The 13,984-nt window shown below is 43.5% G+C and overlaps 1 protein-coding gene across 8 annotated transcripts in view; it reads right to left on the reverse strand.

The window, feature by feature from the left end:
- LOC115193683 (protein bicaudal C homolog 1) overlaps positions 1-13,984 on the reverse strand; it is an 83,297-nt gene that overhangs the window by 12,481 nt on the left and 56,832 nt on the right. For all 8 annotated transcript variants that reach the window (XM_029752584.1, XM_029752583.1, XM_029752579.1 and 5 more), the window contains exons 6-9: positions 10,069-10,122; positions 6,949-7,131; positions 2,058-2,309; positions 1,155-1,286 (exon numbers count right to left, since the gene is read on the reverse strand). In XM_029752584.1, the coding sequence (XP_029608444.1) occupies positions 1,155-1,286; positions 2,058-2,309; positions 6,949-7,131; positions 10,069-10,122 (621 nt within the window). The remainder of the gene's footprint in view (positions 1-1,154; positions 1,287-2,057; positions 2,310-6,948; positions 7,132-10,068; positions 10,123-13,984) is intronic.

Below are 13,984 nucleotides of genomic sequence, written 5' to 3' on the forward strand. Positions count from 1 at the left end.
GAGAGACGGAGGAAAAAAGAGAAAACTAAATGACAGGTTGTTGTCAGCATGAAATGCACTTCAGCAACGTAATTCGTTTTTTCTTTAATGAACAGTGGAATCAAAAAGGGATTAGTAAAATGTCAAAACATAATTTTTTATAAAGTGGTTCATTTCAATTCACGCGTGAGAAAGCTTAAAGGAGTTTGGAAAGGATATTAAACTTTCTCCAGTTCCAGCATTACCATTAAGAGTGCTTAGAAAACAGTGAGGAATAAAGAATGAACATGCACACAAATCATTTCTGTGGTCCTAAACTTGCCAAAGTTGGTCCTGCCAAATCGAGTCCAGTCACGATTTTTCTGTCTCCACACCCTTCTTTATGAAGTAGCCAAATAGCCAGAAGCAGAGCAGTGTTTGGAAGGCCGTTTGGATTAGTAGTGTCACCTCGTTAAAGAAGAGAGGTCTGGGTAGGGCTGCGTTTACACTGGCACCACACCACCGTTTCCCACTGGCCTGTCTGGGTTTGGGCATCATGCCGGGCACACTGAGGAAAGGGCACCTGGCGAAGGTGGTTAGGCTGGGGCCCAGAAAATTTGATGTGCCTACTATATTGTTTGGATTTGGCTTATGACGCAAGGTGCTTTGTAGTTAGGTAGGGCTGGGAATTGCCAGGGACCTCATGATACGATATTATCACAATACTTAGGATATGTATTGTGATTCTCCCGCTTCTATACGTATTGTGATTCTCACGCTTCTATATGTATTGTGATTCTCACGCTTCTATATGTATTGTGATTTGATACGGTGATTTGATGTTCCAAACATATTGCTCACCATATGTCTGCTGCAGAGAGATGAGAGAGCATGAGAAAACGAGTTTTGATCAGTCAGGGAAATAGAAGTGCTGAAAACATGTTGGCTCACTATTTAAAAAGATGGAGAACAAGCTATACGATGAAAAATACCGGAGTCTTAGAGTCAAATATCAATATATTGTCCAAAAATAATATCGCTCTATGTAATTGTATCGATTTTTCCCAGCACTTTAGTCAGGGCCAGGAGAAAAACCTTGGATCTTAGCTGTAAGCATTACCCTGGTAAAGTAGCTTCCTGGATTTGTGTTAAGGCCACTGTATAACATACTAGATGTCCATGTTTTAGTGTGGTACCTTGCTGGGCTGCTTTGGTTTGGGCTTGATGCTGATGAAGACATCCAGCTGCTCCATCAGAGCGGTGATACACTGGGGCTCCACCTCGATGTCCTCTTTAATATCAAACATCAGCACCAGCGGTAGACAGCCCTGTGGAACACACATCATCATCATCACGTTCCATGAAACAGACCCTTGTTACAGAACTAACACTCATAGAATACAACAGGGACGGTTTTTCCTGACCAGACATTTCAATTAAGAGCGAAGGCTCAGTTGAAAAACCACTACTTGAGAAATTTCTAAACAATTGACCAAAAAAGGCTGTTTTGCATGATCCCACCACAACCTCATTCCTACGTTATATTCAGCTGAGCGATAGAGGCCTTCCCATTGTGTGTAATTAAACCAGTTGGGCCAAGCTGGTGGTGACAGGCCGGGGCCGGAGCTGTAATTTACAGTCCGATGGTCTAAACATGGCTCTCTGTGGGGGAGGCTCATCTCCTCGTCAAATGACTCGGTTCTCCCAAGGCAGACCAGAGGGGCCTCTTCTTGTGTGTCCCACGTCCAGACAGAAAAAGTTATGTTTACAAAAGGACTTCTGCATTCTTCAGGAGTCTTTGGGCAAAACTGCCACAGACAAAGGACATCAACACTAGCATAGCTGCCTTATATTATGATTAATGTTACATTAAGCAGGATGCCAAAATCTTTAAATGTAATGTCTTTGACATCTTGCTCAGCAATTGTTTTTACCCAAAGACAATTAAATGAATAACATTTTATCAAGACACCCACATAGCTGAAAGTGTCAGGGTCAGAACACAAAACTCTAATTCAACAGAAATCTATATGCAGGGTCATTCTCCAACAGAAACAAGGCAATTACCTAATCTATACAAACCAAGCATGGACACATACCATGAGGTACTGGCGCGCCACGCAGACAGACTCGATGATTCCCTGGATGTAGACAGTAGATTTCTTCTGGGGGCTGTTGGGGTCGGGGAAGTGGATCTGGGCTCCTGTCCTCTGGGTGATGTGCTTGATGTTGCTGCCGTTGCGGCCCATCATGAAGAGGTGGTGCTGGGGGGCGATGTCCAGGTGGGTACTGACTGAGATGGCACTGGCCAGGCTGCCCGCCAGGTGCTCCAGCAATATGGCAGTGCCTCTCTGGGATGAGATGAAAATCAATCAATAAATACACTGCTCAAAAAAATAAAGGGAACACTTAAACAACACAATGTAACTCCAAGTCAATCACACTTCTGTGAAATCAAACTGTCCACTTAGGAAGCAACACTGATTGACAATAAATTTCACATGCTGTTGTGCAAATGGAATAGACAACAGGTGGAAATGATAGGCAATTAGCAAGACACCCCCAATAAAGGACTGGTTCTGCAGGTGGGGACCACAGACCACTTCTCAGTTCCTATGCTTCCTGGCTGATGTTTTGGTCACTTTTGAATGCTGGCGGTGCTTTCACTCTAGTGGTAGCATGAGACGGAGTCTACAACCCACACAAGTGGCTCAGGTAGTGCAGCTCATCCAGGATGGCACATCAATGCGAGCTGTGGCAAGAAGGTTTGCTGTGTCTGTCAGCGTAGTGTCCAGAGCATGGAGGCGCTACCAGGAGACAGGCCAGTACATCAGGAGATGTGGAGGAGGCCGTAGGAGGGCAACAACCCAGCAGCAGGACCGCTACCTCCGCCTTTGTGCAAGGAGGAGCAGGAGGAGCACTGCCAGAGCCCTGCAAAATGACCTCCAGCAGGCCACAAATGTGCATGTGTCTGCTCAAACGGTCAGAAACAGACTCCATGAGGGTGGTATGAGGGCCCGACGTCCACAGGTGGGGGTTGTGCTTACAGCCCAACACCGTGCAGGACGTTTGGCATTTGCCAGAGATCACCAAGATTGGCAAATTCGACACTGGCGCCCTGTGCTCTTCACAGATGAAAGCAGGTTCACACTGAGCACATGTGACAGACGTGACAGAGTCTGGAGACGCCGTGGAGAACATTCTGCTGCCTGCAACATCCTCCAGCATGACCGGTTTGGCGGTGGGTCAGTCATGGTGTGGGGTGGCATTTCTTTGGGGGGCCGCACAGCCCTCCATGTGCTCGCCAGAGGTAGCCTGACTGCCATTAGGTACCGAGATGAGATCCTCAGACCCCTTGTGAGACCATATGCTGGTGCAGTTGGCCCTGGGTTCCTCCTAATGCAAGACAATGCTAGACCTCATGTGGCTGGAGTGTGTCAGCAGTTCCTGCAAGAGGAAGGCATTAATGCTATGGACTGGCCCGCCCGTTCCCCAGACCTGAATCCAATTGAGCACATCTGGGACATCATGTCTCGCTCCATCCACCAACGCCACGTTGCACCACAGACTGTCCAGGAGTTGGCGGATGCTTTAGTCCAGGTCTGGGAGGAGATCCCTCAGGAGACCATCCGCCACCTCATCAGGAGCATGCCCAGGCGTTGTAGGGAGGTCATACAGGCACGTGGAGGCCACACACACTACTGAGCCTCATTTTGACTTGTTTTAAGGACATTACATCAAAGTTGGAACAGCCTGTAGTGTGGTTTTCCACTTTCATTTTGAGTGTGACTCCAAATCCAGACCTCCATGGGTTGATAAATTGGATTTCCATTGATTATTTTTTGTGGGATTTTGTTGTCAGCACATTCAACTATGTAAAGAAAAAAGTATTTAATAAGATTATTCCATTCATTCAGATCTAGGATGTGTTATTTTAGTGTTCCCTTTATTTTGTTGAGCAGTATATATCAATACAATCAGTCAATCTGCAGAACCTAGCAATATTTAGTATATTTAGTATTAGTATTTTCTTGTAGTGTGCAGACAAAAGCAAAGGCTAGCTTTTTAAAACAGAAATTTGCATCCTGTTGCTCTAACTCCAAAAAGTGTTTGGACACGGTAAAGTCCATGGAGAATAAGAGCACCTCCTCCCAGCTGCCCACTGCACTGAGGCTAGGTCACCACCGATAAATCCACGATAATCGAGAATTTCAATAAGCATTTCTCTACGGCTGGCCATGCTTTCCTCCTGGCTACACCAACCCCGGTCAACAGATCCGCAACCCCCCCCCCCCCCGCAGCTACTTGCCCAAGCCTCCCCAGCTTCTCCTTCACCCAAATGCAGATAGCAGATGTTCTGAAAGAGCTGCAAAACCTGGACCCGTACAAATCAGCTGGGCTAGAGAATCTGGACCCTCTCTTTCTACAATTATCCGCCACCATTGTTACAACCCCTATTACCAGTCTGTTCAACCTCTCTTTCGTATTGTCCGAGATCCCTAAAGCTCGGGAAGCTGCCGCGGTCATCCACCTCTTCAAAGGGGGTGACACTCTAGACCCAAACTGTTATAGACCTATATCCATCCTGCCCTGCCTTTCTAAAGTCTTCAAAAGCCAAGTTAATAAACAGATCACTGACCATTTCGAATCCCACCATACCTTCTCCGCTGTGCAAAACGGTTTTCGAGCTGGTCACGGGTGCACCTCAACCAGCTCAAGATACTAAACGTCATCATAGCCGCCATCGATAAAAGACAGTACTGTGCAGCCGTCTTCATCGACCTGGCCAAGGCTTTCGACTCTGTCAATCACCATGTTCTTATCGGTAGACTCAACAGCCTTGGTTTCTCAAATTACTGCCTCGCCTGGTTCACCAACTACTTCTCAGACAGAGTTCAATGTGTCAAATCGGAGGGCCTGTTGTCCGGACCTCTGGCAGTCTCTATGGGGGTACCACAGGGTTCAATTCTCAGGCCGACTCTTTTCTCTGTATATATCAACGATGTCGCTCTTGCTGCGAGTGATTCCCTGATTCACCTCTACGCAGACGACACTATTCTGTATACATCTGGCCCTTCTTTGGACACTGTGTTAACTAACCTCCAAAGGACCTTCAATGCCATACAACACTCCTTCCGTGGCCTTCAACTGCTCTTAAACACTAGTAAAACCAAATGCATGCTTTTCAACCATTCGCTGCCTGCCTGCCTGCCTGCCTGCCTGCCTGCCTTCCCCGTAGCTCAGTTGGTAGAGCATGGTGTTTGCAACACCAGGGTTGTGGGTTCGATTCCCACGGGGGGCCAAGTACGAAAAAAAAAAAAAATGTATGAAAAATGAAATGTATGCATTCACTACTGTAAGTCGCTCTGGATAAGAGCGTCTGCTAAATGACTAAAATCTAAAATGTAAATGTAGCATCACTACTCTGGACAGTTCTGACTTAGAATATGTGGACAACTACAAATACCTAGGTGTCTGGCTAGACTGTAAACTCTCCTTCCAGGCTCATATTAAACATCTCCAATCCAAAATTAAATCTAGAATCGGCTTCGTATTTCGCAACAAAGCCTCCTTCACTCACGCCGCCAAACATACCCTCGTAAAACTGACTATCCTACTGATCCTCGACTTTGGCGATGTCATTTACAAAATAGCTTCCAATACTCTACTCAGCAAAAGCTGGAGACTTATATTTCCCTCACTAACTTTAAACATCAGCTTACCGATCGCTGCAGCTGTATATAGCCAATCTGTAAATAGCCCACCCAATCTACCTACCTCATCCCCATATTGTTTTTATTTACTTTTCTGCTCTTTTGCTCACCAGTATTTCTACTTGCACATCACCATCTGCTCATCTATCACTCTGGTGTTAATTTGCTAAATTGTAATTACTTTGCTACTATGGCCTATTTATTGCCTTACCTCCTCACGCCATTTGCACACAATGTATATAGACTTTCTTTTTTTTCTATTGTATTATTGACTGTATGCTTGTTTATTCCATGTGTAACTCTGTGTTGTTGTTTGTGTCGCACTGCTTTGCTTTATCTTGGCCAGGTCGCAGTTGTAAATGAGAACTTGTTCTCAACTAGCTTACCTGGTTAAATAAAGGTGAAATAAAAAATAAAAAAATATAAAAAATGTCCAGGCACTCTGTTCAAAGGAGCTAGCAAAGGTGAGTGACTGACTGTGGACAGCACTCTCAGCTAAAGTTACCCTCTAGGGCAAGGGAAAACACAGTAAAAAAGGAGATTCATTTTGCACATCCAAATATGGCAAAAGAGCAGGAAGAAAAACCAATGAAAAGAGTGTCCACTCTGAGCTAGTGAACCAACAACATTTCAACCATAGTTTACACCACAGTAAACCACTGTTTTTCAATGCCACCTGGCAGCCAACAGAATGGTCTGATTCTCTGCCTCCGCAAACAATCATTGGATGAATTAGAAGGCCTTCCGATGGAACTCCAGCCTGAGGCCAGCACAGTAATCCACAGTGGTTTTGGCAGACCCCTTCTACAGAGCAAGGTCTCTCACTACATAGCATACATACTCCCCCCAAAACCCCAGCCCCAATCTGGCCAGCATCCCAAGTTAAAATGACCCCGTCCACTAACTCCCCTAGGCTGGGTTATACTGAAGGCCAGAGTGCGGGTGGGTCAGTGTTAGGTGGGTGGGGGGGTCGGGGGTGTTGGGTTGAGTGGTGAGAAAGGCTCCAGAGCACTAGCCACAGCTCTGAGGCCCAGGGGAGAAGGGGAGAGGAAGAGGGAGCTCCAGACGATTTATGTTAGACATTTACTTGCTCATGGGCTAGAGAATAGTGCTTGGTTTTAAAGGCAACAGTACTGTAATTCCCACTAGGGAGCTGACCAAGCAACCCTCTGGTCACAGCAGTCCACTTCTCTAACCACTAGGCCCCAACCCCTGCTGTTCACTAAGTACTGTGGTATGTTGGTCGGTAGATGTGAGGGGTGTTGCTGGGCCTCACCTTGACGGCACTAGAGTTGTTCTGGGAGCCGCGGACCACTCCGGTGGTCCCATAGAGACGTGTGGGGGGCTTGAAGGAGACAGTGAGGTTGTATGTCTGGGAGATGTGCTGCACTGTGGGGGAGCATGGGTCAGGCTGCACGATGGCCGGCAGCTCAAACGACAGAACCAGAGGGAGCAGCTCCTGAGAATGATAAAGATGAATAGACCAAGAGAAAGAGTGTGTGTGAGAGAGAGAGAAATACATGCAGTCAGTGGTGTAAAGTAAATAAGTAAAAATACTACTTAAGTAGTTTTTTGGAGGGATCTGTACTTTACTATTTATATTTTGGACAACTTTACCTCACTACATTCCTAAAGAAAATATGCACTTTTTACTCCCATACATTTTCCCTGGCACCCAAAAGTACTAGTTACATTTCGAATGTTCAGGTAGGACAGCAATATGGTCCAATTCATACACCTATCAATACAACTTGTTGCCATCCCTACTGCCTCTGACCTGGCGGACTCACTAATCTCAAATACTGCGTTTGTAAATAATGTCTTGAGTATTGGAGTGTGCCCCTCCAAAAACATATATATAAATAATAATACATTGTGCTGTCTGGTTTGCTTAAAAGGTGCACTATGCAGAAATCATCATTTTTTGGTTGCTAAAATTCAAATAGTATAGTGTAGAGAATCATTGTACCATCTAAACCGCTGCAAAATATATTTTATACATATGCAGCTTTAATATAAGGAATTTGATATACAGCATTGACTTTTACTCAAGTATGACAACGGAGTACTTTTTCCACCACTGCCTACGGTTATCGCCATTACCATCATCATACTATCATTTTGCCACAAGTGCAAACTTTAGGCAATTTCCCTGTAGTATGTCATGGAGTCCATTTGAATAGTGAAACAGTAAAGACCTAAGAGTGATAATGTTGACAGAGATCTCTTTACATAGGGCTGGCAGGTACACATCTACACAGACATAACATGTCCCACTTCAGCCGGGACTGGCCAAACATGGCATAGACATGCTTTAACTCAATAAAACCACTGACTGCTGTCTATCACAATGGGTTCAACTGTGCCAGTACTCAGTAGGGACCAGAGACATTACGCCCTTCATCACACACATGCTACAGCAGATGTCCATTGGGAGCTGATTAAACATACAGTACAACTCTGTAGTAGCAGATCACGTCTGCTCCTAGACGCTCTGTTCATACTCAGACTGTGAATGTTAAAGGTAAAGTCACTAAATAATACATCAAGTCAAGCCATCACAGAGAACAGAGACTAAAAGTGGACTCCATCACTCAAATCACAGCAGTCATTCAAACAGCCTAGATGGAGGCCAGGAGATTTTGCTGACAAGTTCATACATACACATAACTCTACTCATGTATGTACACACACACACACACACACACACACACACACACACACACACACACACGACAGACTTATCCAAACACTCAGTCTTGGGCAGTGCGCCATAGCTTAGGCTGCCAGAGAAGGACAAACAGCATGAATTACTCCGACCAAAGAAATGCACCCATGATTAATCCCATATGTTTCTGGGCCTAGTTTTATATCATGTTGCAGGAGTTCCACTGTAAAGTCAGAGTCAGTGAGTATGGAAACACCGAGAGGACAAACAGAATGGCCCAAACAGGCGCTCTGAATGAAGAACAGTTTAGATAGAACTACCATTAACTTTTAAAACGGGTCTTCCAGGCAACTTTAAGCTTAATATGTATTCAATCTGGAGGTGTGCATGAGTCCTGCAGACAAAAGGACAGAAAGGAAGATATTGTTTAAAGACTGTATAACGACTACACAAAGACTACATTCAGACTAAAGTGTTCATTATACACAATCAAGTTCTCAAGGGTACAACTCAATCTGAGCCTTCCCTTTAAAACAGCTAGAAGACCAAAGTTCCCAGGACAAACAAGGGATGTTCCACATCTGCACTACAGGGAAGGGAAAACCCATCCAATACCATTCAATCATTGTTTTGGTCCCAGGCAGAGACAGATGAGGCCACCCAGGATCATGTACTGTTAACCAAAACAGCACAGAGGCTGCTCCGGAACAAACAAACTATGAAAGGTCGTCTCTAAACCCTGCTGCTACAGGATAGTGTATATCGATTATTTTCATAATTTTTATGGCAGCCAACATCAGTACGAAGCAGAGTAGGATTTTTATTTGGGTGGAGGGTTGTTGGACGTTTGGGTTAAGGGTAGGTGTTATTACTGTATGTGGGGTGGCTGTACAGATGTTGTCATATGGTTTGGCAGTATGAAAAGAATATGCCAAAGGGTACAGGTGTGAATAGTTGTACTGAGTGGCATGAGTAAGGACAGGGTACAGGTTTGGGTAGTAGCTAGGCTGCTGTTTGAGGCGAGGGGTGCTAAGTGATTGGGTGGACTGGTAGAGTATGGTTGCTAGGTGTTTGGCTTCGGGAGGCGAGGAGTCATGCTTGGACTGACAGAAGAAGGCAGGATGTCAGAGGAAAGTGGTCTTTGATTCTCCCCACTCATCCGCTGGCTGCGTGTTCTTTGGAGGGTAGAAGAGATCATGTGGCTATTACAGCTTATTTTATAAACCCCTTCCTACAACAACGGTACCCTCAAATGCTACTTCCAAATTCCATTTGTTAACTTTTTTTATCAAGGAAGTGCATGAACTGGGTTGCGCCTTGTTGTCTGTGAAAACACACTCCTTCGTGCACTCTCTCGCTTATTTGTCTTGGTCCACTCGGAGAGGGAGCACGTGCGTGCAAAGAATTGTGATGGCGGAGAAACAAGAGGAAGGTCTGGACCGCAGAGGCTCACACGAGTGGAATGGCCTTCCTCCCTCTGAGATGGATCAGGAGCTCTACCAAGCCAGACGCACTGTGTGCTGGGTTTGAACCGTTTGCTCTGTACCCTGTTCCACATGGGCTACGGCCAGAGCATTACCACAGAGCTCACAGGCTCCACAGCTAACACATGCAGTTAAAAGACAACTAAAGGATGACTGTAGTGACACATGCTTACAATAACAGCCTGTTCAGAGTTCTATAGCTCAGACCTCAGAGAGACCTCCATAGAAATGACATCCAACTTACCCTGATTTTGGATCGAGCTGCCTCTACCCCGCCTGGCTGGCCTGCAATGGACACCTGTTCAGATGGACAGACAGAAGTCATTGTTATAGTTTAGCTATTACTGTTACATCAAAACTGGAATCTAAAGCCGTGAAAAAAGAACCTTAGGCAAAATGTCCATTTAGTCCCGTCATTCTCATTTCCTTTACATTTTTGTCATTTAGCAGATGCTCTTATCCAGAGCGACTTACAGTTAGTCCATTCATCTTAAGATAGCTAGGTGGGACAACCACATATCACAGGCATAGAAAGTACTTTTTTCCTCAATAATGTAGCTGTCAGTAGAGTCAGAGCTAGAAGGGGGGGTCAAGTACAAGTGCTGGTTAGGTGTATAAAAAAAAGAAGAAAAAAAAGAAAAAAAGATAAAAGCCTTTATTAGATATCCTGCCAGTGGATCGGTAATCTCTCTCTTCTTCTCTCCCTTTTCAAGCCCCTCATCTGTAACTCACCATAACGGAGCAAACCAGGCTTTGGCCAACAGAACCATCACTCCGGACTAAATTTAATCAGCACTTCTGAACAAATTAAGCCCCAGTCTATAAGACTAGCTGGTAACAAAAATAAAGAGAGAAAAAAAAGAAATGCCCATAGGAAAGAAATCAGAATAACTCAATCTACAGCAATCCTTTAAGTAACCACAAAAAATATTAAATACATAAGATGCTTAATGAGTGACAACAACAACAAGGTAACTTTATCCCATTCCTTAACAATATCAAAGCAGATCTAATTAGATGGAACAATCTTCCCATAAATCTTACAGGTAGAATAAACCAACATTTTCAGACTTATTCTCAGTAATACCAATCACCCCACTGAAGACATTCTTTAAAAAAGTATACTCGGTCATAACAAACTTTATATGGGCAAATAAAACTCAGAATAAAAAGGAAAGTTTTACATCTTCCCAAGTCAGAGGGTGGTTTTAACCTTCCAGACTTAGAATTCTATCAACTCGCCACCCAAAGCTTTAACTTGCGACATATTGTTAAATGCACTAAAGAGAAACAATGGGTTACATATTGAAGATGCACATGCTCACCCCCTGAATCTTCTCATGTCTATCTTCAATGGATAAAGCTAAGAACATTAACAACTTCCATCCTTGGATAGCTTTTCAGAATTCTCAGATAAATTGGTCCACATGGAAAACTAAAGGCATAGAAACCGTAAATGACTTGGTAATAGGAAATACATTTATTAAAAAGCAATTTTTGACTGACCAATGTAGATATTTTCAAATACATGCAACATAAGTTTAATATCACAACATTTTTATTTGAAATCTTTTGTATATCCAAGCAATTTGGAGGGTATCCTATTTGAGTCAGAAAAGGATATTCATATGATAGGTAAGATATACAAAACCTTGCAGAGAGCCTATCCAACTGACAATCTGTTAGAAAATATAAACTATTAGAACAAAGAATTACAAAGAACTGATATTGTTACAAGATGGAGGGAATGTTGTAACATAGCTAACCAAATTACAGTTAACGAAAATAGATGCTTAATCCAGTATAAACTAATGCATAAACTAATGAAGAAATTCACAATTTCAACAGCACAACGGCAGAGTCATCTCTTAAGTGTAAAACTAACAATGATTCAATAACCCATGCCTTCTGGGAATGTTAGAAAGTCCAAAAGTTATGGGCGGAGTTTGAAAGTTGGCTGTCAGAAGTATTACAATGTCAATATACTCTGAATCTGTCTGTCTGCACATTTTTAAAGACATGGCATATGAGGGTGAGATACCCGATGGGTTGGAAAATACTTTCCTCGATAATCATCTTGAAAAAACGTTTGTTTAACTGGAAATCAACCAATCCTCCATCGTTAACACAATGGAGAGGTCAAATGCGTTACTATCTAAATGTTGAAAGTGCTTGAGCGACAGAGAAACAAAATGGTGTAGTCTGAGGCAATGCGGGCGCTGAGGGCGTGAGGTGGTGGGTCTGGGCAGGTGTGATTTTGTTGATCTTTGTGAGCGTTTGTATGCTGTTGTTTGTATGTTTTGTATTGTTAAAAAAATTATAATCATACAACAACAAATACATTGGCAGCTTGCCTCCTCCAGAGGTGTACATAAATGGAAATTACAGCTGGTTCCTACTGCTCGTCTATCCAATCCAGCCCAAACACACAGGCTTCCTACGATGCAGCCAATCAAAACAGCCAATTACAACGGCTCTCTGCAACATGGCCACTGAATGCCACTGTAGCAACTAGCAAATGGGACATACTCAAATGAGGACATACAGTTGAAGTCGAATGTTTACATACACCTTAGCCAAATACATTTAAACTCAGTTTCACAATTCCTGACATTTAATCCTAGTAAAAATTCCCTGTTTTAGGTCAGTTAGGATCACCACATTATTTTAAGAATGTGAAATGTCAGAGTAATAGTAGAGAATGATTTCAGCTTTTATACCTTTCATCACCTTCCCAGTGGGTCAGAAGTTTACATACACTCAATTAGTATTTGGTAGCATTGCCTTTAAATTGCTTAACTTTGGTCAAACGTTTCAGGTAGGCTTCCACAAGCTTCCCACAATAAGTTTGGTGAATTTTGGCCCATTATTCCTGACAGAGCTGGTGTAACTTAGTCAGGTTTGTAGGCCTCCTTGCTCGCACACGCTTTTTCAGTTCTACCCACAAATTTTCTATGGGATTGAGGTCAGGGCTTTGTGATGGCCACTCCAACACCTTGACATTGTTGTCCTTAAGCCATTTTGCCACACCTTTGGAAGTATGCTTGGTCATTGTTCATTTGGAAGACCCATTTGCAACCAAGCTTTAACTTCCTGACTGATGTCTTGAGATGTTTCTTCAATATATCCACATCATTTTCCTCCTCATGATGCCATCTATTTTGTGAAGTGCATCAGTCCCTCCTGCAGCAAAGCACCCCCACAACATGATGCTGCCACCTCCATGCTTCACGGTTGGGATGGTGTTCCTCGGCTTGCAAGCCTCCCCCTTTTTCCTCCAAACATAACAATGGTCATTATAGCCAAACAGTTCTATATTTGTTTCATCAGACCAGTGGACATTTCTCCAAAAAGTACGATATTTGTCCCCATGTGCAGTTGCAAACCGTAGTCTGGCTTTTTTTATGGTGGTTTTGGAGCGTTGCTTCTTCCATGCTGTGCGGCCTTTCAGGTTATGTTGATATAGGACTCGTTTCACTGTGGATATAGATACTTTTGTACCTGTTTCCTCCAGCATCTTCACAAGGTCCTTTGCTGTTGTTCTGGGATTGATTTGCACTTTTCGCACAAAAGTATGTTCATCTCTAGGAGACAGAACGCATCTCCTTCCTGAGCGGTATGACGGCTGCGTGGTCCCATAGTGTTTATACTTGTGAACTATTGTTTGTACAGATGAACGTGGTACCTTCAGGCTTTTGGAAATTGCTCCCAAGGATGAACCAGACTTGTGGAGGTCTACAATTCTTTTCTGAGGTCTTGGCTGATTTCTTTTGATTTTCCCATGATGTCAAGCAAAGAGGAACAGTGTTTGAAGGTAGGCCTTGAAATACATTCACAGATACACCTCCAATTGACTCAAATTATGTCAATTGGCCTATCAGAAGCTTCTAAAGCCATGACATCATTTTCTGGAATTTTCCAAGCTGTTTAAAGGCACAGTCAACTTAGTGTATGTAAACTTCTGACCCACTGGAATTGTGATATTGTGAATATAAGTGAAATATTCTGTCTGTAAACAATTGTTGGAAAAATTACTTGTGTCATGCACAAAGTTGATGTCCTAACCCACTTGCCAAAACTATAGTTTGTTAACAAGACATTTGTGGAGTGGTTGAAAAACAAGTTTTAATGACTCCAACCTAAGTGTATGTAAACTTCAG

The sequence above is a fragment of the Salmo trutta genome, chromosome 5 (genome assembly GCF_901001165.1).
Source record: "Salmo trutta chromosome 5, fSalTru1.1, whole genome shotgun sequence".
In the NCBI taxonomy this organism is placed as follows: Eukaryota; Metazoa; Chordata; class Actinopteri; order Salmoniformes; family Salmonidae; genus Salmo; species Salmo trutta.